Consider the following 23,219-nt stretch of genomic DNA (forward strand, 5'->3'; position numbering starts at 1 on the left):
AACATTTGCGGAGTGGCAAAGGCGAAGCAAACTTGATGGGGAACTAGCTCAGATGGTAGAGCGCTCGCTTAGCATGCGAGAGGTACCGGGATCGATGCCCGGGTTCTCCAATGCCTTTTCCATAGGCGTAAAATAAAAGAAATTTGCGCAGAGCAATTTGCAGCAGCGTTCGTGTCATGTCGGGATGGCCGAGCGGTCTAAGGCGCCAGACTCAAGACAAAATGTTCTTCCACTCATCGCGTGGAGAATTCTGGTCCTCGAATGAGGGCGTGGGTTCGAATCCCACTTCCGACAACTTTTCCCTGCCACACAAAATTTTAGGCCTAAAATGCAAGTCCACCGAGCCGGATTTGAACCAGCGACCTAAGGATGCCTGAGTGGTATAAGTTCGTCTACAGTCCTCCGCTCTACCAACTGAGCTATCGGTGGATGTAGCATCGTACAGTTCTTGTGCAGGACTATGCAGGTCATGTCACGTTTGTAGTATGACGTGGTTTTTAAAATGATGCGATAGCTCGCACGTAGCAGAGGGTGGTTTCGATCCACCGACCTCTGGGTTATGGGCCCAGCACGCTTCCTCTGCGCCACTCTGCTGAAGGTAGGTAAGCTGAAATGTGTCTGATGTAAGGTGTAGTTTAGTATTGCGAACAGCACTCGAACTATGACCTTTTTACCATTTCCAGGGGGATTAGCTCACATGGTAGAGCGCTCGCTTTGCATGCGAGAGGTACCGGGATCGATGCCCGGATCCTCCAAGACGATGTTTTTAATTTATTTATTTTTATACTAATTTCAGTAGTTGCCAATGGTCATAAGAGGATTTATGATGCTCCTAAGATTACCTGGTATTAATAATAATAATAATAATACTAAACCGCGCTGCATATGTCTAGAGCATTTCTTGCTGTTTAATTTCGCATTGACAGTATACACAGTTTCAGCTTTTAACATGATCGACCGTGTGGCATTCGGGCATTGACGCCATCGCGAACATATTATTTAAATATGAACTCGTCCTCGGTAGTATAGTGGTAAGTACCCAGCCGGCACAAGACGTCTTTTAGACGTCTTAAGATGTCTTTTTTTAATCTTCTGTTAGAAAACGCTATTAAGATGTCTTTAATGCATCTTCTTAAGAACGTCTTTCAAAAGACATCTTTTATACGTCTTTTGAAAGTAAATAAATGCGAATCCTGTAGTATACGCATTTTAGATGTCTTTTAGAAGATCTTTAAAAGACGTCTTTTAAAAGACATCTAAAAGTTATCTAAAATATATCTTTTAAAAGACGTCTTTCTCTTTTTGCTATAATGCATCTAAAACGCGTCTTTTAAAAGACGTCTTTTCCTACTTCTAAAAGTGGTCTAAAATGCGTCTTTTAAAAGACGTTCGATTTTTTATATGGAAAATTCGATTTAAAATAACGGGGGTGTTCGCAAACTTAGTTAGCATGTTTATTTTGTAGGAAATCAATTTTTCACGAAATTGAAAGTGGTAATTGTCACTTTTAATTATTTTTAAATACTAATGTATTTTGGCGACCCTTCATAATACGTTTTTATTTCATTACGTCGTAATTTTGTTTTCCTGCACCCCCTGACGGATATTCTTTGACACTTGACCGGAACACTCAATAAAAATTGGCGGTAGTTTCATGAAAGCATCTGCGGGATACCGGTCGTTTAAAAAGTAAGTATTTTTGTTTTGTGATTCTCGGAATAGAGTACAGCGGTTTTTAGTACTAAGTCTAAAGGTCAAATTCGTGTTCGGTTTCCCTGGACACAAAAAGTCGGTCCCGGCCATCTTTTACAGAAAGATGGCGATATGTAAACAAGCAAACCCAGCTAGCCAGCCAGTAGTCAAAAAAAAGGACAAAGACTGGAAAGAAAATATTAAAGAAATCAAATTTGTTTTCTGGTTTTGGTGTTTAATGAAGGAACCGTTATTTTTATTCTATATGCTTTTATTTTTAGACAAAAACTATTTCTTTTAACCTTGAAAGAAATTGAGAAAATGTATATATTTTGTTTTTGTTATACACTGCTGAAGCTAGCTAATTAGTTATTAGGTAGCACCTAGCTATATAGGACGCTAGCTAACTTCAAGCTAAATGGAAAATACTGTCTAATTTTATCTTTATCTAACTCTAATCCTAACCCTGTCTTATTGCTCTTCGGTACAAACTGTCAATGGAAGCTCTGCCCTCCGCCTTTCTTCCTTTACCAGTCAATCAACAAAGTCAATTTTTCATATTTACCATTCATGACACTGTCCAGGTGTTTCAGAGTGATTTTAATCTGCAGAAAGTTCAGTTATGCCATGTTTACATAATATCAACATACATAAAGAGACCACATAACTAAAAACTAATTATATTTTGGTGTCATTAATGAAAACATGTTTTGGTAAAATAAAATTTATATATATATACATTTTGTTTTTTAAATTTGAAACAAACCTTCAACTAAATTTTCAGATACTGTCACTTTGGGCAATGAATGATTCCCGTCTCCGCAAAGAAAGGAGATTGGTTAATCAAAAAGTTGACGAGATTTTAAACGGTGAAGATAGTGATCAACATGACCTGTTAAGCAATCCTTCTGACAATGAAAATGATAGATGTATCAGTTGTGATGACGAGCCTTTAGATTCCTCATTCTCATCAAATGAAAATGAAATTCTGTATAACAGTCTGGATACAGTGACCAATCCAGAATCATTAATTTTATCTGACATTTCACGATGGGCAGCTAAAAGTGGATGTTCCAGAGAGTGTTTAAATCAACTTTTGTTGATATTACGTAAACATGGCATGACTGAACTTCCTGCAGATAGTAAAACTCTACTTGAAACACCACGTCATGTCGAAACTGCTCATAAATGTGGTGGAATTTATTCTTATGTTGGTATTGTTAAACAAGTGAAAAAGATGTTAAAACTTCACCACTGTCTTATGAATGAAAACAATCTTTTTTTGACAGTAAACATAGATGGCCTTCCTTTGTCAAAGTCATCTCAATCACAGTTATGGCCGATCCTTGGTTCGTTGAACAACTCTGACAGTGTTTTTGTTATTGCTCTCTATCATGGCACCTCAAAGCCCAATTCTACAAATGAATTTTTGGAAGATTTTTTAAACGAAGTAAATTTTCTTCAGATAAATGGCCTGGAAGTTGAGGAAAAAACATTTCAATTTTTTTTAAAAGCATTTGTATGTGATGCACCGGCAAGAGCTTTCTTGAAGTGTGTAGTCAGTCATACTGGGTATTATTCATGTGAGAGGTGTAATATAAAAGGCCAGTATATTGACAACCGAGTAGTATTTCTTCATGATGGTTCAGAAATAGCAAGGAACGATCAACATTTTAAACAATTTTTATACCATCCACACCAGAAATGTATCAGTCCATTAGTCTCTCAGCTTAATTTTGATTGTGTGTCAAAGTTTACATTGGACTATATGCACCTTGTGTTGTTAGGAGTGATGAAGCGTATGTTGCAGTTCTTAACTAAAGGGCCACTTCAAATCAGGTTATCATCTAATCACATCTCACAAATTTCTTCTCGCTTGAATAATATTTCTGGTTCTATGCCAACAGAATTTAATCGTCAACCAAGGCCCTTACGTGATCTTCCATACTGGAAAGCAACTGAATTCAGGCAGTTTTTGCTATATCTTGGTCCAGTTGTTTTGAAAGGGATTGTTTCTCATAATGTGTATGAACACTTCCTTGGTCTTCATATTTCAATGAGCATCCTTCTAAATGATTCTAGTCAATCTCGTTATCGACTTTTGGGTTATTGTCGAGAATTATTACTCTGGTTTGTCAGTAAATCAAAAGATGTTTATGGAAGAAAATTAATCTCTTACAATGTCCACTCATTGATCCACTTATGTGACGATGCTGAAAATTTTCAAAGTTCCTTAAACCACCTATCAGCTTTCAAATTTGAAAATTATATGCAGGTGTTGAAAAAAAATGTTAGAAGTAATAATAACCCGGTTGCCCAAGTTATCAAACGAGAAAGTGAATTGTCTTCTTTGGTTGAAAAGTCTAAACCCACCCCATTCATCTCTGCTGATCACCTGAAAGATTCTTGTTTTTTACTTGAATCAGGAAAGTTTTGTGTTGTTAATGAAGCTCAAAAACATTCTAACCAAATAATTGGGACAGTTTTAAAACCTTGCAGCCTTGGAAGTATTTACAAATCACCAGCAGAATCATCTTTGTTAAATATCTTTTTTGTTGAAAAGATTACTGGTAAACGAAAAGAATTTCCAAAAAACATGTTGAAAAGAAAAGTTGTTTGTTTACCACACCGAAATGGTTTTGCTCTTTTTCCTTTTCTACACGAATTTGAAAAAACAAAGTATTAGAACTTACTTGTTATTCATGTTTGGCTTTACATTGCTTAATATGAAAAAGTGCATAAAGCATATAACTGTATATATATATACTATATTTATATGTTTTTACATTTTTACAAATTAATAAGTTTCTCTTTTGTGATTATTTGTTGAGCAAATTGTGTTTTCTTTCCGATTGAGCAACTTTTAGGAACGAAATTCTAGTTTGAGTGAAAAGCCATTATATACTTTAGGTACTTACACAAAAATTAGTGTATTTTGTTGTAACTCAAGTTGACCTCTACTATTTGGGATCCATTTTACATAATTTTTCAGTTGATATAGTTGAAAAGGTTACATCTTGTTACATATTGTGTGTACAATATATTATAATTACAAATAAAAATAAACGGTGTCGTCCTTCTTTCTTTAAATTACACGCTATTTTGTGTGCCCGTTGCACAACACTTTTCTGGCGGACAGACAAAATACGGCTATTATTATAGAGATAATAATAATAGAGTTAGTAACAATCAAGACTCAGCTAGTATAAATTTAATCAATGAATTGATTTCTCAATTTCTTTCAAGGAGCAATCATTTTGTTTAATGATGCATTAAACTCTTAAAAAGAAAGACTTTTGCATTACCTTTTTTTAATTTTTTTGCTTATTCTTTATTATTTTTTCATAGATTTGGTAGCAATGAGTCATCAATGTGTTGAGTTTATTGATCGAGGCAGGACACAGATGTTGACTATCCCAAACGAGTGGATCAGTGGAGACAAGTTTTTTTGGCCCAATAAAAGTGTATATGAAGCAGGAAAACTCTTCAAAGCCAAAACACTCCCAAAAGATGATTGGCAAAGATATAAGATTACCAGGATCTTAAAAAACGGTATTTATAAATTAAATTTTCAAGATGTTGTGATATCCTTAACAAAATAAGACAAATAATTTTCAAGTTTATAAATATATATATTGTTTTCGTTTTTAGGTAATGAAAGTGAATGTAATGCTGTGTCAAGCAGTATATCTGATAACGATGAATCAGAAAGTCCAGGTGTGTAAATCTTGTTTTTCCAAAGCCAATTTTATATCCATGCTTTTTAAACATGGTGTAATGTTTACTTCTAAAATTTTACTTGTAGTTTATAATGATTTGCTTCCCCAAACCTCGGAGTTAGCATTGCCAATTATTCCATCATTTTCTCCTCCAAAGAAAAAACAGCAGTAAGTATTGTCAAGAAATAAATATTAAAGTATGTATGAAAAAACAAGCGCTAAACCGAAAGAGTTTCTATATATATATATATATATATATATGGATGAATTCTTAAGATAATAAAAAGTTTTTCTATAGCAATTGAACAATCTAAAAGGCTAGTATTTTTTTATACATACTGTATATTGAGACATATTTTACATGTCTTAGTGATTATAAAGAATTAACTTATTCTTCAGCCTTGCTAACGATGTGTCATTCGAAGTTCCTGACACACAGAATCTGAGTTTTTTGAACTTGTGCAATGTGGATAACAGGTAAATAAGATTATTTATTATATTGTGATTGTTTAACACCCTGTCTATAAAAAACTTGTTAAGGATTCAATTTCATTGGCATTATTGTTTACTTTTAATAGTTCGGCTTTCAATAATCTGTCATCAATATTGACACATCAGCCTTGCTTTGAAGAAAGTGGAAACACGTACGTTTTTGATTTAATTATTTTATTCGTTGTGTGATAATATGTTTGTAATGTGAAAATGTATGTGTAATGTTTTATTGAGTTTTTGGGTCATTCTGAAGATTAGTTTCCGAATTTTTATAGCTCTCAAAGTTCATCAAAAAAACCATCATTAGACTCGTTACAAGGTATAACTTTTCTTTGTAATCTTTGTAAACGTCCAATACTATGTTTTTAATTTTCCTTTGTTTAAATGGGTTTGTTACATTTTATATACAATTTAGAAACATGCAATCAGATTCTGGAGAATCAAAAGAAAATGTGCAGGTACCTTGTTCGCCTGGAAAGGCGAATAGATGGTATGGAAGGGCAAAACCAGGTACCAGTTGACAAAAGGCCTCTGGTTCAAATTGACAACAGGGAAGAACTTGAGCTTTGTGAGGAACGTTTGGGAAATCCTGAAGACTTCACGGCAATGGTGAGGTTTTTATTAGCCTGATATCCCATTTTAACATTGAATGATATTTTTATTATTTGATCATTATCATTTAATGTCGACATCATGACTCAAATCGGAAAGCAATGTAAAATTGTTCAGTTTTAACTTTATGACTTTAAAAATAAACATCTGTTTATCGATAAACGCATTGGTGGGAACCAGGCTTTAGTGATTTTATTTATATTCTTAATTTTGAAACTAGCATTATTGTAATACCTTTAATTTACACAATCTAGTTTATCTTTTTAGAAACAACAAATATCACAAATTGGCGGGGTGGACTACAGAGATGCTGTACGTCTCGCAATGAATAGGTAAAGGTATAATTTTTTCTCCTTAAGGAAATACACTCTCCTTAGTAGTTTATTTCTACTTACCTTTAATTTTAATTTTAATTTTCGTCAGGATCTTCACCACTACATTCATGGCGCAAGCCAATTTAAAAGGCAAGAAAGACAAAGTCCCGCTGGAAGGGAAATTAATTTATAGAATTATAGTAGGTACGTGTATTAGCTGATGTATTACGTTGTTACCCTTCTATGTATGGTGTGTTTTCTCTTAGTTTTTGGATAGAGAGATTGATTGAGAAAGGCACGGTTGATTCAAGTTATAATGTTTTAAGAATGTTCTACTGTGCTACAGTCATTTACAAAAATAATGAGTAAATCGTTTTGCTATTACATAGTATGCAAATGATCGCGTTAGGTTCATTGGTCTATTTCTCAAACATTTACTGACTACGTTTCTATAAAAATCTATTATTTATCTGGAAATAAGCTATTTCTTTCTCTCTAGAATCTGTCAACGAGCGTTTTAAAGATGCGAACGAACAAGAGATGAGACGCATAATTGGAACCAAACTTCGAAACGCTCCCAGTCAAAGGATCAGGGACATAAGGGGTACCTTAAATGTATAAATTTCCAAAAAACAAATAAAAAGCCCTTTCGACTTACCTCATTTATGAATGTCATTTATACATTTAATATATCTCTTTTTGTTTCTTCTGAACAGACTTCCTTATTATTTCCAATATTTATTTTGTTTATTTCGGCCTTGCAAGCGTTACGACGAATTTCAACTACTAGCAACTTTCACAAAATTTTTAAGGTGACTCTTTCATATGGCCTAAGCTCAATATGCTTAAGATTTTTTCGACTAGAGTTCCAATTTATGCTTTAAATAGCATGGATAAGTTCACAAGTAGAATTCGTATTACAGATTATTGTAATGATCACAATTTGTAAATATGAATATATAAATGAATTGTATAGTGTTGATTATTAATAATATTTTATTTATTTATTTCCGGTTATATTTAAATTATATTTATGTAATTATAAAATATATTTATTGTACGAGTTTGATATAAAAAGTTCAAAATATTTTTATCGCAAAATATTTGTCGTCTTTCATGTCGTTATTTCTGCAATTTATTAAAAATGTACGTTTTAAAACGTTAACGTAAACGTCTTAAATTTATTTTATCAAATGCCTACAAAAACAACAAAAACAAAGGAAGACGTCTTATAGATAGATAAAAGAAGTCTTTGTCAAGATGCATTTAAGAAGTTGCATTTAAGATGCATTTTAGTCGCTTCTACATCTGTAAAAGGTCTAAAAGGCGTCTTTAAAAAGACGCGTCGTAATAGTTTTTCTTAAAAACGTCTAAAAGAAGTCTTTGGGAAGATGCATTTAAAAAGTTGCATTTAAGATGCATTTTAGTCGCTCCTACATCTGTAAAAGGTCTAAAAGACGTCTTTAAAAAGACGCGTCGTAAAAAAAATTCTTTAAAACGTCTAAAAGACGTCTTTGGAAAGACGTCTTTTAAAAGATGTCTAAAAGAGATCTTTTGGAATGCATCTTTGAAAAGACCTCTTTTAGACGCTTAAAAAGATGCATTATAGACGGACAAATCAGCGCTAAAAAAGACGTCTTTTAGAAATGCGGAAGATGTCTAAAAGACGTCTTTTAGACATCTTTGTGCCGGCTGGGTATCCCCGCCTGTCACGCCGGAGACCGGGGTTCGATTCCCCGCCGGGGAGGTTCTTTTTATCTTGTCAATGTTTCGTTTCACGTCAGTAGCGTTCGCGGGACTGTCCGGGAATACAGATTTACGCCCGGTTAGCTCAGTCGGTAGAGCATCAGACTTTTAATCTGAGGGTCGCGGGTTCGAGTCCCTCATCGGGCGTAACAATTATTTGGTACGATGGTGAACTAACTTTCACCACAATGTCTTGTCGAAAGAGGATGAATAACGTAACATTTGCGGAGTGGCAAAGGCGAAGCAAACTTGATGGGGAACTAGCTCAGATGGTAGAGCGCTCGCTTAGCATGCGAGAGGTACCGGGATCGATGCCCGGATCCTCCAAGACGATGTTTTTAATTTATTTATTTTTATACTAATTTCAGTAGTTGCCAATGGTCATAAGAGGATTTATGATGCTCCTAAGATTACCTGGTATTAATAATAATAATAATAATACTAAACCGCGCTGCATATGTCTAGAGCATTTCTTGCTGTTTAATTTTGCATTGACAGTATACACAGTTTCAGCTTTTAACATGATCGACCGTGTGGCATTCGGGCATTGACGCCATCGCGAACATATTATTTAAATATGAACTCGTCCTCGGTAGTATAGTGGTAAGTATCCCCGCCTGTCACGCGGGAGACCGGGGTTCGATTCCCCGCCGGGGAGGTTCTTTTTATCTTGTCAATGTTTCGTTTCACGTCAGTAGCGTTCGCGGGACTGTCCGGGAATACAGATTTACGCCCGGTTAGCTCAGTCGGTAGAGCATCAGACTTTTAATCTGAGGGTCGCGGGTTCGAGTCCCTCATCGGGCGTAACAATTATTTGGTACGATGGTGAACTAACTTTCACCACAATGTCTTGTCGAAAGAGGATGAATAACGTAACATTTGCGGAGTGGCAAAGGCGAAGCAAACTTGATGGGGAACTAGCTCAGATGGTAGAGCGCTCGCTTAGCATGCGAGAGGTACCGGGATCGATGCCCGGGTTCTCCAATGCCTTTTCCATAGGCGTAAAATAAAAGAAATTTGCGCAGAGCAATTTGCAGCAGCGTTCGTGTCATGTCGGGATGGCCGAGCGGTCTAAGGCGCCAGACTCAAGACAAAATGTTCTTCCACTCATCGCGTGGAGAATTCTGGTCCTCGAATGAGGGCGTGGGTTCGAATCCCACTTCCGACAACTTTTCCCTGCCACACAAAATTTTAGGCCTAAAATGCAAGTCCACCGAGCCGGATTTGAACCAGCGACCTAAGGATGCCTGAGTGGTATAAGTTCGTCTACAGTCCTCCGCTCTACCAACTGAGCTATCGGTGGATGTAGCATCGTACAGTTCTTGTGCAGGACTATGCAGGTCATGTCACGTTTGTAGTATGACGTGGTTTTTAAAATGATGCGATAGCTCGCACGTAGCAGAGGGTGGTTTCGATCCACCGACCTCTGGGTTATGGGCCCAGCACGCTTCCTCTGCGCCACTCTGCTGAAGGTAGGTAAGCTGAAATGTGTCTGATGTAAGGTGTAGTTTAGTATTGCGAACAGCACTCGAACTATGACCTTTTTACCATTTCCAGGGGGATTAGCTCACATGGTAGAGCGCTCGCTTTGCATGCGAGAGGTACCGGGATCGATGCCCGGATCCTCCAAGACGATGTTTTTAATTTATTTATTTTTATACTAATTTCAGTAGTTGCCAATGGTCATAAGAGGATTTATGATGCTCCTAAGATTACCTGGTATTAATAATAATAATAATAATACTAAACCGCGCTGCATATGTCTAGAGCATTTCTTGCTGTTTAATTTCGCATTGACAGTATACACAGTTTCAGCTTTTAACATGATCGACCGTGTGGCATTCGGGCATTGACGCCATCGCGAACATATTATTTAAATATGAACTCGTCCTCGGTAGTATAGTGGTAAGTATCCCCGCCTGTCACGCGGGAGACCGGGGTTCGATTCCCCGCCGGGGAGGTTCTTTTTATCTTGTCAATGTTTCGTTTCACGTCAGTAGCGTTCGCGGGACTGTCCGGGAATACAGATTTACGCCCGGTTAGCTCAGTCGGTAGAGCATCAGACTTTTAATCTGAGGGTCGCGGGTTCGAGTCCCTCATCGGGCGTAACAATTATTTGGTACGATGGTGAACTAACTTTCACCACAATGTCTTGTCGAAAGAGGATGAATAACGTAACATTTGCGGAGTGGCAAAGGCGAAGCAAACTTGATGGGGAACTAGCTCAGATGGTAGAGCGCTCGCTTAGCATGCGAGAGGTACCGGGATCGATGCCCGGATCCTTCAAGACGATGTTTTTAATTTATTTATTTTTATACTAATTTCAGTAGTTGCCAATGGTCATAAGAGGATTTATGATGCTCCTAAGATTACCTGGTATTAATAATAATAATAATAATACTAAACCGCGCTGCATATGTCTAGAGCATTTCTTGCTGTTTAATTTCGCATTGACAGTATACACAGTTTCAGCTTTTAACATGATCGACCGTGTGGCATTCGGGCATTGACGCCATCGCGAACATATTATTTAAATATGAACTCGTCCTCGGTAGTATAGTGGTAAGTATCCCCGCCTGTCACGCGGGAGACCGGGGTTCGATTCCCCGCCGGGGAGGTTCTTTTTATCTTGTCAATGTTTCGTTTCACGTCAGTAGCGTTCGCGGGACTGTCCGGGAATACAGATTTACGCCCGGTTAGCTCAGTCGGTAGAGCATCAGACTCTTAATCTGAGGGTCGCGGGTTCGAGTCCCTCATCGGGCGTAACAATTATTTGGTACGATGGTGAACTAACTTTCACCACAATGTCTTGTCGAAAGAGGATGAATAACGTAACATTTGCGGAGTGGCAAAGGCGAAGCAAACTTGATGGGGAACTAGCTCAGATGGTAGAGCGCTCGCTTAGCATGCGAGAGGTACCGGGATCGATGCCCGGGTTCTCCAATGCCTTTTCCATAGGCGTAAAATAAAAGAAATTTGCGCAGAGCAATTTGCAGCAGCGTTCGTGTCATGTCGGGATGGCCGAGCGGTCTAAGGCGCCAGACTCAAGACAAAATGTTCTTCCACTCATCGCGTGGAGAATTCTGGTCCTCGAATGAGGGCGTGGGTTCGAATCCCACTTCCGACAACTTTTCCCTGCCACACAAAATTTTAGGCCTAAAATGCAAGTCCACCGAGCCGGATTTGAACCAGCGACCTAAGGATGCCTGAGTTGTATAAGTTCGTCTACAGTCCTCCGCTCTACCAACTGAGCTATCGGTGGATGTAGCATCGTACAGTTCTTGTGCAGGACTATGCAGGTCATGTCACGTTTGTAGTATGACGTGGTTTTTAAAATGATGCGATAGCTCGCACGTAGCAGAGGGTGGTTTCGATCCACCGACCTCTGGGTTATGGGCCCAGCACGCTTCCTCTGCGCCACTCTGCTGAAGGTAGGTAAGCTGAAATGTGTCTGATGTAAGGTGTAGTTTAGTATTGCGAACAGCACTCGAACTATGACCTTTTTACCATTTCCAGGGGGATTAGCTCACATGGTAGAGCGCTCGCTTTGCATGCGAGAGGTACCGGGATCGATGCCCGGATCCTCCAAGACGATGTTTTTAATTTATTTATTTTTATACTAATTTCAGTAGTTGCCAATGGTCATAAGAGGATTTATGATGCTCCTAAGATTACCTGGTATTAATAATAATAATAATAATACTAAACCGCGCTGCATATGTCTAGAGCATTTCTTGCTGTTTAATTTCGCATTGACAGTATGATCACGTAACCTAAAACCTGAAGACCTTAAGTCTATAATTGGACAAGTGAACTTTGACAAGTTCAATTGGCGCCTTTAATTATGTGTATTTGGTTGCGTTACGCTTGTGGTACATACAAGAATTGCAGCACTTTTGAATTTAAGTATATAATACGGAGAACGATTGATGTAACTTCGTACTCTTTCACATTCTTGCAGTTGGCTTGGTCCTTTTCCTTTTAAAATATACAAAGGATCTTGGGTTGAATTCTGAAGTTGTTGCTCAGGGGTGAGGGGAGTTTATCATGTGTTTAATCAATTATTAATTGATCAATACATACCCATGCTCTGTATGAGATCAACAATGCTTCCCGATGGTGAAAGTAAACTATCTAAAAAATATTATTGTGCATATATTTATACGGTAGTTTCATATCATGCATAATGTTTACAAAAATATGCTCAACTCATTTTGCACATATTTTCTCGAAGGTGTGAAGGATATAACACCTCTAAAAAGGCTTTTTCCAGAAAAAAGGGATGTTCCAAATATTTTTATGGAATATAAAATATGTCATTCGAAAGAGAATTTTTTTTTCTATATGTCATGAATTTTTTGCAAAAAACCTAAAAAAAAATTGTTTCCTGTACAGTAACCTTAAAGGCTGAAATACACGGTCAGTTTAAAATGATCATTTTAAAATGACTGGTGTTTTTCGTCATTTTAAAATGATGGAACACTTGAATACATGAGTAATTTTGAAATGATAGAATTTGTAAATAAAAGTTCTTTACACTATGGACTCTGAAGAGGAATGTGCTGCAGCAGTTGTTATAATTACCATTCTTTCAAAAAGAAAAAAACGCAGAAGAAATAGATCTCATAAACTGTCAAAGTTACGTTTCACAGACTTTCTTCTTCTCCCCATGCACTTATAAAATTCTCAGTTGATTCCGTTTTCTGCGCTTTAGTTCCCATCTTGAAAATTATTCTTGTAATATATTAAATTTGTACTCGAAAAAAATTGAAAATTACTATCTTCTATACTCCTTCTGTTTATACAAAAATAATTGAAATATACTCAAAAAACTCAATGGCGTCATAGTAAAACAATTCCGTCTAGCAATTTCTATGCAGAAGTTCAGCATTTTAAAATGATAAACTTCAAACATGTTTAAATGATCATTTTAAAATGATCATTTAAAATGACTGGTGTTTTTCGTCATTTTTTGTGAAATATACGGTCAGTTTAAAATGATCATTTTAAAATGATCATTTTAAACTTACCGTGTATTTCAGCCTTCACTCCATCTCAAATCCTAATTTACACAAATATGAAAAACTAAACCTGATCAAAACTGCGAAAGCATATCTACTCAATCGGGTAACAACAGATAGCAATATTTCGGAATTTGAAGTATGTTTAAGCCAATCTAAGGGGCCGAAAGTTTAAAAAAAATTTTCACCCGTCGGCCCCAGCCATGGTCGGACTGCTGTAATACTGAATAATTTAGCCCCTCCACTTTCAAAATTGCCCCACCGGCCCTGTTGCTATATAGTTGCTAGCGTAAAAACCGATTTTATACATGTTTTCTGCCAAAAATAACGTATAAAATATGTATAAAATAAGTGTTTTTTTTTTTTAAAATACTTAGGTTGACTTAGTCTTTGATGTTGGTTTTGTTTTATAACGTTCTTTAAAAGTTTTACGTTTTTTATACGATCTATTTCATATTTTATACATTTTATACAATCTATTTTTCACTCGGCAATACCTTCCGTCTTGAAGTATTAAGACATATTTGGTGTGACCCATTTTAAGGAAGAACTAAACACAAAAACTTTTGATTTTTGATATATTTTTGATATACCTTCAATATGTCTTATTTTACCCCAAAGTGCAGTACTCGATACACCGCAACGCAATGTATGATTCCTTGGGAATACATTAAGCAAGTATGGGAACTTATACGACTTCTTTTAACTTATATTTCATAACACAAACCAAAATTACGATTTTAATTGTTTTCTATGGAATAACCATGGAATGTTACTCCGTGAGAGTAAAGAAAATGCATTAAAACTTTCAACATTCAAAAATATGTTTATATTTTTTGGGTACAGCAACGAGAAAGATGCTGAAGAAACTCAACCTTACCGATCGAAATGCTCAAGAATACTTTTCAAGAAAATAAAATATGTATTACTAAATAAAACTTAACCTTGATAGGCTTGAGATTTACCCTTGTGTCACCATGTTGACGAAAAAACTTGGCGGATTATTGTACACTAGTATTTAGTCGCGTGGAAGAATCCATTATAGATACCGAATAAAAAAACAGCGAAATTCATTGCTCTTTTTGTCAAAAACGCTTTGTTGTTAATTCCATTTAAGAGGGAATAAATAAAACCAATATGTTTCATATAACAGTAAACAATAGACACGCGCTTTACGGAATAATAAAAATTAATTACCCGTGACTTTTGTGTAATAAAGTTTACATCATTACACAAAGGTTTTTATGAAAACAATAAAATAAATTAACCGTGACTTTTCAAAACAAAAATTTTAAATCAATTTGAAAAAGCACACAAAAGACAAAATAAAAATAAAATTTTAGCAAAAGTGGCATGTTACCGCGGCTGTTTCTTTAAAAAAACACACATCCACTTTGCCTGTTACAGACACACGGAACTGGCGTATTATTATATAGACTAGTAGATTAGGCCCGTGGAAAAATCCACTTAGGCAGAAAAACAATTGAAAAGTTCTGATTGTTGTATGGGTCAAACAGACGCACAAGCCTTGTTTCTTTTCTGCTCAGGTAGTGATAGTGATCCATGATAAAATCAAAGCTACCTGTTCCGTCAAAATATAAAAACTTAACGAGCCCTGGAGACGAGGTTCAGAATATAATTTTTTGAAGAAGGCAAAGTGCTTTTTTAAATAATAACTTCATATAAAATATCAATTATAAAACATTACAAATCTGCAAAAGGATTATTTAGTGGCAACTCATTTCTCAAATGATTTTACATTCGTGTTATTACTACTGTTACATATATTGTCGTAACTCAATTAGTTTATGGAAATAAAATTTATATAAAAATTTATAATTTATAATTTATATAAAAAATTTAGACTAAAGTCCAAAAATTTCAAATACATGTGCAAATTACCAACATTCATAATTAGTCACAAAAAATAATTTACTTATATCAATTTTTTTATATTCGGGTATACAAAATATCTATCGAAGTATACACTATTATTGTGGTATACATTATCTTTATCTCTCTCTATTAATAACACTCGTATTCAGTCTATGAACAAAATAAGGTCGTGCTACGGACACACAAAATAACAAATGCAATATTAATTTTAACTAGTTTGTTTTAACTTCGTTGAATTTTAACGTCGGGGAAACCTTGGATTTTCCCATGGTTTCTGAGGATCGTTTTCATAAAATTGTTTTTAAAATACTTTTTTCGGATTCAGATCACATAAAACATATAAACTGAATCAAATTCATTCACTTTCTGTCAAAAGCTGTGACACATTAAAGAAAATAAACCTTAATGGCGATTTATAATTTCTTGAAGGCAAAAGTTTTTCAACGTTACTTAAAGTTACACATTCTAACAACTTTATAAAACAGAGAACACAAAATAATTTAAGGATACGGTAGACCCTCAGAGTTAATTTTTTTTCACGGATGTAACATGTATGCTTAGTTTCCAATAAGTTTTAGAAAAAATATATTATAAAAGTGTTATTTTGGTGGGATTAAACAGGAAAAATATATTTCTTTATAACATTATCTTTGATCTTGCATCTTGCACCGAATAAAAGGGACAAATTTAATTTTCTTTTAAATTAGAAATATAATTCACCATGCACACTATTATTAGCAAGCTATAAGTTATTCTTTATTTTTTTTATTTTTTTTTGTGAAGTTATACTGTTATACTTTTCCCTTTACATACTGTTATTATAAAAATATTTTCTATTATCATCGTTTTTATTTGTACGTTTAGAAACCATGTTTCACATTTATCAACACAAATTTTTAACTTACTTTAATTTTATACCGAAAATGTTTCGACTCATCAATTATTAACAAGGTTAAAATTCCAATACTACACTTTTTCACAGGTACCAAAAGAAATGTTTAGAGCTTTTTTTCTCGAAACAAGAAATTCGGTCGATATATTGCGTGTTTGCGTTAATAACTCCCCTCCATTTCGTCAAAAACTAGCGAAACAATTTGTTTTGAAAGAGTTACACGTCTGGCTGCAAATTCTTGTGTTTTTTTATTTCGAAATTTGAATAATTACCGTGTCAGCTATCGTTGATTTATGTACTATTTTTATGTACTATTTTAGATAAAATGCATTATAACTTGAAAACGAATAATTATTTTGAAAAGATGTAGTAAGATATTGTAGAGCTGAATAAGAGCAATATAACGATGTATTTTTAAACGAAAAAAATTGATGGAGGGGTGTTACCAAAGCTTTAAGAAGGAAGGGTGTTTTTTTTGTTTGGAATTTTTTTCTCCATTCCAGTTTTTTTCACGACTTTATTTTCTTATATACTCATATATACTCGTAGTGGATTTATCAATGTTTTATAATATATAAAAATGTTTATATATAAAAAAGAGATATGTTAAAGAGATATTTTGAATATACTGAACATGTGTCAAAAGCTCGATTAAAAACAAAAACTGGTAAATAATCATGAAGTTGTAAAAAGTTGGAGCTGGTAAAAGCCGTATCGAATTTAATGCAAATACATATTGTACATCGATGCAGTTGCACAACTTGTTTTTAAAATAGAATTCTTTCTATCTCTACAACAGTCGCACAAAAATTGTAACGCATTTTAATGGAAATCAAGCTTTTAAACAATAAAATTAAGCGCTTTTTCTCTTTACACGAAAATGTAACCAAATATGAGCAATCATAGCAACTGAATGAAATCGGAAGAAAATAATAATTGGATACAAAAACTTTGCAAAAAGATTCCATGTACTCTTTGACCAATAAGCCGAAGAAACGCTGTAAGTTCTCTTCAAATCATTTCTTAATTCAAAAAATGAATCAGTAACCCAAAAAGCAAAGTTTACAAACAGTAACAGTATTAGCCATTGTCCTATGCGAGCAGCTGATTTTAACTTTTTCCTTTCTTGTTGTTCTGTCTCCACTGGTAGATCTGACGAATGTCGCCGTGTACTCATAGCAGAAAAGCGAGCTCGATCATAAGAGTGTGCTTCTAACAGGAAATATGTTTGCAAAAGAACTGACATTACATTAATGGTGCTCAGGACTCCTAATAAAACTTTTATTTCAGTTGTATGTTTTAAGATATCTTCTCCCGTGTATTCAAGAACACGACGCAGTTTGTCGTGACTTATCTCTTCAGAAACCGAGAAGATAACAGTGATTAAAAAGGGTAAGAAGCCGCACGGACCTGTTATTAGCAACAAGTAATCATCGATTTTGTATTTTCTTGTTTGTGGATTTTTATTGTGATACGTTTTAAGTTCATAGAGAACTATACTAGAACACATTATAATTAAGATATGCATAATGATTTGCATGTAATAACTAAATCGAATATCATAAATAAAATGCTTCTTGTCACCAAGGCTCCACGAAGATATGACTAAAAGCAAGGCAACAAAAATACCAACCAACAAACCAGGATCAGATCTGTATATTTTAGAATCGTCTCTTTGAACAACATCGACAGCTCCATAATTGTATTTTCTCCTGCCATCACTTCTTTGTTGCGAAATTGTTAAATTCAGCGGGCATATTGAATATAATAAAGATGCAGCCAATAAACTAAATTCTAAAATAAAGGGCTGCAAAACCTCGCTCATATATCTTGCCGTTGCATACACTGTATCATTAGGTGTCGATGTACAACTGATATTATATTCACCTGAGTGTGTCCCTTCTTCGGTATCTCCTGATAATATTCCAGTTTCTTGGCACAAAAATGTAAACCATATGTTAAAATTAGTTGCTATAAGATGTACAACTAAAACTTTAAATACAAGTTGGTACTTTCTTTGTATTTTTACGCCAGTGAATATTTGCAAAAAAATCAGCTGCAGCGACGTGAAGATTATTCTTGAAGAATGAAATATGAATTTGTTTACATATTTATCACGGTCTATATTAGTTCCCAAGCTGCAATGAAAAACTGTTGCAATGGAAAATAAATCAATCAAAAAATTACCAGTGGCAAATACATAAGCATTGCCTATTAGGTATTTGGAAACTGTTTCCTCGTGATGTTCATCGTGATCATCCACACTTTTTTTAATAAAATTTAAGTTATTACGATTTCCAATGGCTGCTGACATTCCAATTATGCCAATGGTAATAAACGTAAACAACACCCAATATGTAGATACAAAGACTAAATTTGATAAGCTGGATGTGTATTGTGCGATAACAAATATCACACCAATAAAAAATATCAAAGCAGCCCAAAAAAATGCAATTATATTTTCTGTGCTTGGACTTAGAGAATTAATAAATTGCAGAAGGATTGTGGCACAAGTTCTTACTTGAGTTAGAAAGCTAGGTCGAGAAATGCCAAGTGGGGGGACTGATGCTTCTTTTGAACCGGTATCACTTTCAATATTTCCCATCAAGTCTTCTTCTTCACCATTTCCTGTCACAAAATTATCAGCCATTTCGAATAATTGATTACAAACACATCAAGATGTTAGTGCCTGAAAAAAACAAAGAACACGAGATATAAAAATACAGTAACAAAAAGAATCTTGATTTAGGCTGTCTTTACAAAAAGCAAACTCTTTTATTGACATACTAAGGTACCAGAGTTTATCAAAAGACCAAGAGATTTGAAAAATATTACATAGTGCTCTTCACAATGGGCATGGTGTGCCTGCTTTAAAAAAAATTTACCATTTTAAAAGGATAATAAAATCAGCTATCAGAAGTCTCTGGAGCACTTAGCCAACCATTCTGTTATTAACAAACTAATTTAATTTAACTCTTTTAACCCTCCCTTTGGCCTAAGTAGATTTAAGCTTGGAGATTGTCTTTTTTCTTAATGATTATTTTTCAAACTTATATCGGATTTAAACTTATTTTGTCGGTTCGTTTGTCACGGGTACAGATTTAACAGCTGTTAAGATGCCATTTAATGACCCGGTGATTCAGATAGAGCAACAATGCCAACGAATATATAGGCGACGAGCATGTATTTTATAAGCAACACAAGGCTAAAATTTTAACCTCGTCTACATGGTAATTTCTTCGGCATCTTAATTGAAACTCAAGACCTATCACAACACGTCAAAATATTTTTCGCTCTATTTCATCCTCCTGGCTTAAAACCATACCATACCGCGTTATAAGATAGTTATATATAGGGCGTTAACGAAAAGCTATTTAGCTTTAGGGCAAAAAACAATGTTTTGGGCTGTAAATTTATTAGCGTTATTTAAACATTATTAAGACATGAATGAAATTTTGTGAAAAAATGTATTAGCTACATGTACTCTCTAAGTTCAAGAATTTAAGCATTCAAATGTTGGTTCTACCCGAAATAATGATATCATATTGACAAGATAAATGGTTAGAAAAGAAGTAACAAAACAGAGAAGCTAAATAAGAAACTTTAAACAAAAAACATGAATTAAGAGTTATAAAAACATTTTTCCATAACAAAAGCAAAAAAATATATAAACTTGTATATAAATCGTTCATTATTAATACACATTTGTTTTATCAGCAACTTGTCTGTAAGCAACTCAACTAAATTTGAAAAATTATCAAGCAGCGTGGGGGCTATTTCTTTCATACCTGGGATTCAAAACTGTATGCTCTATATTAATAGAGATGGTAATTGGAGCACTTGGAGCATCTAGAACCAAATCTTTTGTGTTAAAAAATAGCCCCCACGCAACTTCAGTTCTGCACAGTTGTGAGTTATAATTCGCAAAACAATAAAATTGCAATGAAAAAGATAGAAACATTTTTGATGTTTTTTTTTAATTTATATAATCCATTGTTTCTTGGCTTCAAAACAGTGACTCTTTCGTATTTTCTCTTTTCCTATAGAAACACTGATAATTAAATTGAAGAAAATTAACCATGAAGAAACTTTAGATCTAGATATTTGCCAAAAAATAAGCAAGTTGAAATGTAACCAAAATTCTAAGTTAGTTGCTTAAAAAAAAATTGTGTATTTACACTTGGGAAGTCCATCCGCAGATGCAAGGCAAGAAGCTCAATGCCTTCAGCTTCCTATATCTGTTCTTAAGTGAAATATCCAAAACACGAAATAAATGAAAACATATTATATTCAATAGAACTGCCAGACATTATATCAATTAAGGAAGAAAGCAAAAGAAGTAAACAAAATATTTAAAAAGGTTGTGGATCTATCATATTTTGAGCACGATATGACGTTTCATAGTTGGCTACCTAGCCTTCATGAATTTGCGAGTCCTTAAAAAATTCTTCGGAATAGGAAGTGTTTTTTAGCTATTTAAATTCTTTTGGGGGAATAATGTATATCTTATCAAAATAACAATTTTCAAATTATGTTTTCTTTCACTGGAGTTTCCCTTTAATATTTCTTCATTCTTATGTGACTTGTCACTAGATATCGTTATTGCCTGGCATGATGATGTGCATATTTTACATGGCTAGCCTCATAAATATTGAGGGATATACCCTGCACATTATTTACAGCAGGGGCTATGGCTTAGATGGAGAGTCCTAGAGTATTTAATGCTCATTTTGAGCTATGCAGACACAATTAGGAGGGCCAGCGCTCTACTAGACAACTCCTGGCAGCATCCAACGGTCCAAACAGTGTGCCATCTCCCCAATTTCCCTTACATGGCTTGGGTTAACCCGGGACTATGGTAACATTCAACTGCCCATGTTGAATCACCGTCAAGAGAAATCGAACCCCGGTCTCCTGCACAGAGTACAAGAGCTATACCACTAATCTACGGCGCCACAAAAACAACAATGTATATAATGTACAATACAATACAATATACAAGGTATATAATTTAAGTTAAAGGACGGGATTTATCCCCAACTGGGTGAGTTTCACTTGACCGAGCAAGTTAGGAATTTTCAAACAATGGAAAACTTTAGTGATTTTAAAGCTTCCTCCTGTGAAAAAAGTTGGTGTATAAGAAGACAAGGAAAAAGCCTTGTTTAATACAACTGGACAGACTTAGGCGAACATCACAAATATGCTGTGTTAATAAGTCCCTTGCACTCCACAAATGGCCAGCTCAAGAATTCAAAGAAATCATATCAACCATCCAGCCTTCAGCACGTGCTATTAAAAATAAATTTTTGATGACTTTAAAGGTAAAAACTTTCGCTGAAGAAGTTCCACAAAAAAATTGATTTCTATATTGTGAAAGTCTATTCTTGTGAAATATTTGTTAGCACAAATGGTGAATGTTTACTCTTGCGAAAAATGATAAATCGTAAAAAAACTGAGATGAGGGTGTGCTGGTTATATTTTTGTGGATCAAGTTTCTAGAGAAAATTGAATTTGGGCTCTATATTTGCATTTGAAATTTGGTTAACTTGCTTTTCTTTACTTCTTTCTTGCATTTGTAAATATATACTTCCTTACAAGTGTGAAAAATACATAATATATAGATCATTTTTTTGTTACACCCATGAATTAAAACCCAAAACTGACCAATTTACAAAAATTTTATAAAGAATTTTATGATTGATTTACAAAGTCTAAAGTTTTTACCTTTAAAGTTGGCTAATAATTTTCAACTATTATTTTCTCCGTTTAAACCTATTCGGCCTGGGCTGTTTCTAATGTATGATGACTGCAGGAGGAGGGGGGAAAACGATTATTCACAGTTGTCTTCTGAGTTTCCAGTGCTAGGAATAATTCTAACAAAAGTTATGATATTTTCCTGATTATAAAGTAATAGCTCATACCTAAAGCTTGAAGAGGTACAGGATCTAAAAATTTGGTATACAGATGCGTAATAGTAGATATGAAAGTAAGTATTATAACCATGCAGCATAGCAAAAAAATATTTATTAAAATAGCCCTGGACTAAATAGAGTTTTAACTCCATTTAGTCGGAGGCTGTTAAAAGCAGACTTTATCAATTTTAGCGTCAGTGCTTTTTTCTTACTTGATATTTTCGATCATCACAGTGTTGTATATTTTTCACCTGTGTATACAAGTTAGCATTTCCATTGTTCTCAAAATAAAGCGGGACCCTAATACCAAACATTAACTAGCAAGCTATGTCATTTTCACCTTTTCAATATTTAGGAAATTATTTTACGAAGCATGTGAACACCACAAATAACATAATGTGAAGAATATAATGAATATATATAATGTGAACATCACTAACATTTCTATATCTTTTTAGATAGCTAACTAGTATAAAGCTGCTCGGCTCTAGATACTTTTAATTCTGGCTAGCTAACATATTACTAAACATATGACTTTTGGTTGACCAAATTTACCTACGAAAGTTATATATAAGGGATATTAATGAACTTACATAACTGCGTGATCAAAAAGAGAACAAACCCTCTTGTTTGAAACAACACTTTGCAATAAGCACGGTGTAATCGCGTGACACAAACCAAGCCCAGATCTTTTAAAACAAATACATACAAAATAAAATCGGTGGTGTTTAGGAACTAACAAGGTCATTTTGTCGAACATATACTGTACAATCCTCAAAGGTACACAGCAGAGTGGCGCAGAGGAAGCGTGCTGGGCCCATAACCCAGAGGTCGGTAGATCGAAACTACCCTCTGCTACGTCCAACCATTCTTTGTCAATTTTTTTACGTATACAAATAAATATAAAGGGCATCTTAAAGTAA

The 23,219-nt window shown here is 34.6% G+C and overlaps 2 protein-coding genes and 19 non-coding genes across 21 annotated transcripts; 17 read left to right on the plus strand and 4 right to left on the minus strand.

Annotated features, from left to right (window-relative positions):
* Window positions 1–37: 37 nt before the first annotated feature.
* Trnaa-agc (transfer RNA alanine (anticodon AGC)) lies at window positions 38–110 on the plus strand. The gene has a single exon. It is a non-coding gene; the product is annotated as a tRNA-Ala (tRNA).
* Window positions 111–178: 68 nt separating this feature from the next.
* On the plus strand, window positions 179–294 carry Trnal-caa (transfer RNA leucine (anticodon CAA)). The gene is made up of 2 exons: window positions 179–216; window positions 249–294. It is a non-coding gene; the product is annotated as a tRNA-Leu (tRNA).
* A 41-nt stretch (window positions 295–335) lies between these two features.
* Trnay-gua (transfer RNA tyrosine (anticodon GUA)) lies at window positions 336–429 on the minus strand. Its single transcript has 2 exons — window positions 393–429; window positions 336–371 (listed from the first exon to the last, which is right to left on the minus strand). It is a non-coding gene; the product is annotated as a tRNA-Tyr (tRNA).
* Window positions 430–682: 253 nt separating this feature from the next.
* Trnaa-ugc (transfer RNA alanine (anticodon UGC)) lies at window positions 683–755 on the plus strand. Its single transcript has one exon. It is a non-coding gene; the product is annotated as a tRNA-Ala (tRNA).
* A 4,296-nt stretch (window positions 756–5,051) lies between these two features.
* Window positions 5,052–7,491, plus strand: LOC130635554 (uncharacterized). Its single transcript, XM_057444910.1, has 10 exons — window positions 5,052–5,244; window positions 5,344–5,409; window positions 5,498–5,579; window positions 5,811–5,888; window positions 5,990–6,055; window positions 6,179–6,222; window positions 6,319–6,512; window positions 6,783–6,847; window positions 6,939–7,033; window positions 7,329–7,491. Exons 1-10 carry the CDS (start codon window positions 5,052–5,054, stop codon window positions 7,448–7,450), a joined length of 1,005 nt encoding a protein of 334 aa, XP_057300893.1. The 3' UTR covers window positions 7,451–7,491.
* Window positions 7,492–8,649: 1,158 nt separating this feature from the next.
* On the plus strand, window positions 8,650–8,722 carry Trnak-uuu (transfer RNA lysine (anticodon UUU)). Its single transcript has one exon. It is a non-coding gene; the product is annotated as a tRNA-Lys (tRNA).
* Window positions 8,723–9,161: 439 nt separating this feature from the next.
* Trnad-guc (transfer RNA aspartic acid (anticodon GUC)) lies at window positions 9,162–9,233 on the plus strand. Its single transcript has one exon. It is a non-coding gene; the product is annotated as a tRNA-Asp (tRNA).
* Window positions 9,234–9,306: 73 nt separating this feature from the next.
* Window positions 9,307–9,379, plus strand: Trnak-uuu (transfer RNA lysine (anticodon UUU)). The gene has a single exon. It is a non-coding gene; the product is annotated as a tRNA-Lys (tRNA).
* A 107-nt stretch (window positions 9,380–9,486) lies between these two features.
* Window positions 9,487–9,559, plus strand: Trnaa-agc (transfer RNA alanine (anticodon AGC)). Its single transcript has one exon. It is a non-coding gene; the product is annotated as a tRNA-Ala (tRNA).
* A 68-nt stretch (window positions 9,560–9,627) lies between these two features.
* Window positions 9,628–9,743, plus strand: Trnal-caa (transfer RNA leucine (anticodon CAA)). Its single transcript has 2 exons — window positions 9,628–9,665; window positions 9,698–9,743. It is a non-coding gene; the product is annotated as a tRNA-Leu (tRNA).
* Window positions 9,744–9,784: 41 nt separating this feature from the next.
* On the minus strand, window positions 9,785–9,878 carry Trnay-gua (transfer RNA tyrosine (anticodon GUA)). Its single transcript has 2 exons — window positions 9,842–9,878; window positions 9,785–9,820 (listed from the first exon to the last, which is right to left on the minus strand). It is a non-coding gene; the product is annotated as a tRNA-Tyr (tRNA).
* Window positions 9,879–10,131: 253 nt separating this feature from the next.
* Window positions 10,132–10,204, plus strand: Trnaa-ugc (transfer RNA alanine (anticodon UGC)). The gene has a single exon. It is a non-coding gene; the product is annotated as a tRNA-Ala (tRNA).
* Window positions 10,205–10,463: 259 nt separating this feature from the next.
* On the plus strand, window positions 10,464–10,535 carry Trnad-guc (transfer RNA aspartic acid (anticodon GUC)). The gene has a single exon. It is a non-coding gene; the product is annotated as a tRNA-Asp (tRNA).
* Window positions 10,536–10,608: 73 nt separating this feature from the next.
* Window positions 10,609–10,681, plus strand: Trnak-uuu (transfer RNA lysine (anticodon UUU)). The gene has a single exon. It is a non-coding gene; the product is annotated as a tRNA-Lys (tRNA).
* A 439-nt stretch (window positions 10,682–11,120) lies between these two features.
* Window positions 11,121–11,192, plus strand: Trnad-guc (transfer RNA aspartic acid (anticodon GUC)). The gene has a single exon. It is a non-coding gene; the product is annotated as a tRNA-Asp (tRNA).
* Window positions 11,193–11,265: 73 nt separating this feature from the next.
* On the plus strand, window positions 11,266–11,338 carry Trnak-cuu (transfer RNA lysine (anticodon CUU)). The gene has a single exon. It is a non-coding gene; the product is annotated as a tRNA-Lys (tRNA).
* A 107-nt stretch (window positions 11,339–11,445) lies between these two features.
* On the plus strand, window positions 11,446–11,518 carry Trnaa-agc (transfer RNA alanine (anticodon AGC)). Its single transcript has one exon. It is a non-coding gene; the product is annotated as a tRNA-Ala (tRNA).
* Window positions 11,519–11,586: 68 nt separating this feature from the next.
* On the plus strand, window positions 11,587–11,702 carry Trnal-caa (transfer RNA leucine (anticodon CAA)). The gene is made up of 2 exons: window positions 11,587–11,624; window positions 11,657–11,702. It is a non-coding gene; the product is annotated as a tRNA-Leu (tRNA).
* Window positions 11,703–11,743: 41 nt separating this feature from the next.
* Window positions 11,744–11,837, minus strand: Trnay-gua (transfer RNA tyrosine (anticodon GUA)). The gene is made up of 2 exons: window positions 11,801–11,837; window positions 11,744–11,779 (listed from the first exon to the last, which is right to left on the minus strand). It is a non-coding gene; the product is annotated as a tRNA-Tyr (tRNA).
* A 253-nt stretch (window positions 11,838–12,090) lies between these two features.
* On the plus strand, window positions 12,091–12,163 carry Trnaa-ugc (transfer RNA alanine (anticodon UGC)). Its single transcript has one exon. It is a non-coding gene; the product is annotated as a tRNA-Ala (tRNA).
* Window positions 12,164–14,734: 2,571 nt separating this feature from the next.
* Window positions 14,735–23,002, minus strand: LOC130635555 (proton channel OtopLc-like). The gene is made up of 2 exons (XM_057444911.1): window positions 22,890–23,002; window positions 14,735–19,073 (listed from the first exon to the last, which is right to left on the minus strand). The coding sequence occupies exon 2, from the start codon at window positions 19,032–19,034 to the stop codon at window positions 17,238–17,240; it is 1,797 nt and encodes a 598-aa protein (XP_057300894.1). The 5' UTR covers window positions 19,035–19,073; window positions 22,890–23,002; the 3' UTR covers window positions 14,735–17,237.
* Window positions 23,003–23,219: the final 217 nt, after the last annotated feature.

The sequence above is a fragment of the Hydractinia symbiolongicarpus genome, chromosome 3, assembly GCF_029227915.1.
Source record: "Hydractinia symbiolongicarpus strain clone_291-10 chromosome 3, HSymV2.1, whole genome shotgun sequence".
NCBI classification, from domain to species: Eukaryota; Metazoa; Cnidaria; class Hydrozoa; order Anthoathecata; family Hydractiniidae; genus Hydractinia; species Hydractinia symbiolongicarpus.

Bases quoted from the DNA above. Each gene is read 5' to 3' on its own strand.
- LOC130635554 (XM_057444910.1), top strand. From the start codon at position 5,052: ATGAGTCATCAATGTGTTGAGTTTATTGATCGAGGCAGGACACAGATG. The intron at 5,245-5,343 runs GTATTTATAAAT...TTTCGTTTTTAG, and splicing joins TACCAGGATCTTAAAAAACG to GTAATGAAAGTGAATGTAAT. The intron at 5,580-5,810 runs GTAAGTATTGTC...CTTATTCTTCAG, and splicing joins CCTCCAAAGAAAAAACAGCA to CCTTGCTAACGATGTGTCAT.
- LOC130635555 (XM_057444911.1), bottom strand. From the start codon at position 19,034: ATGGCTGATAATTTTGTGACAGGAAATGGTGAAGAAGAAGACTTGATG.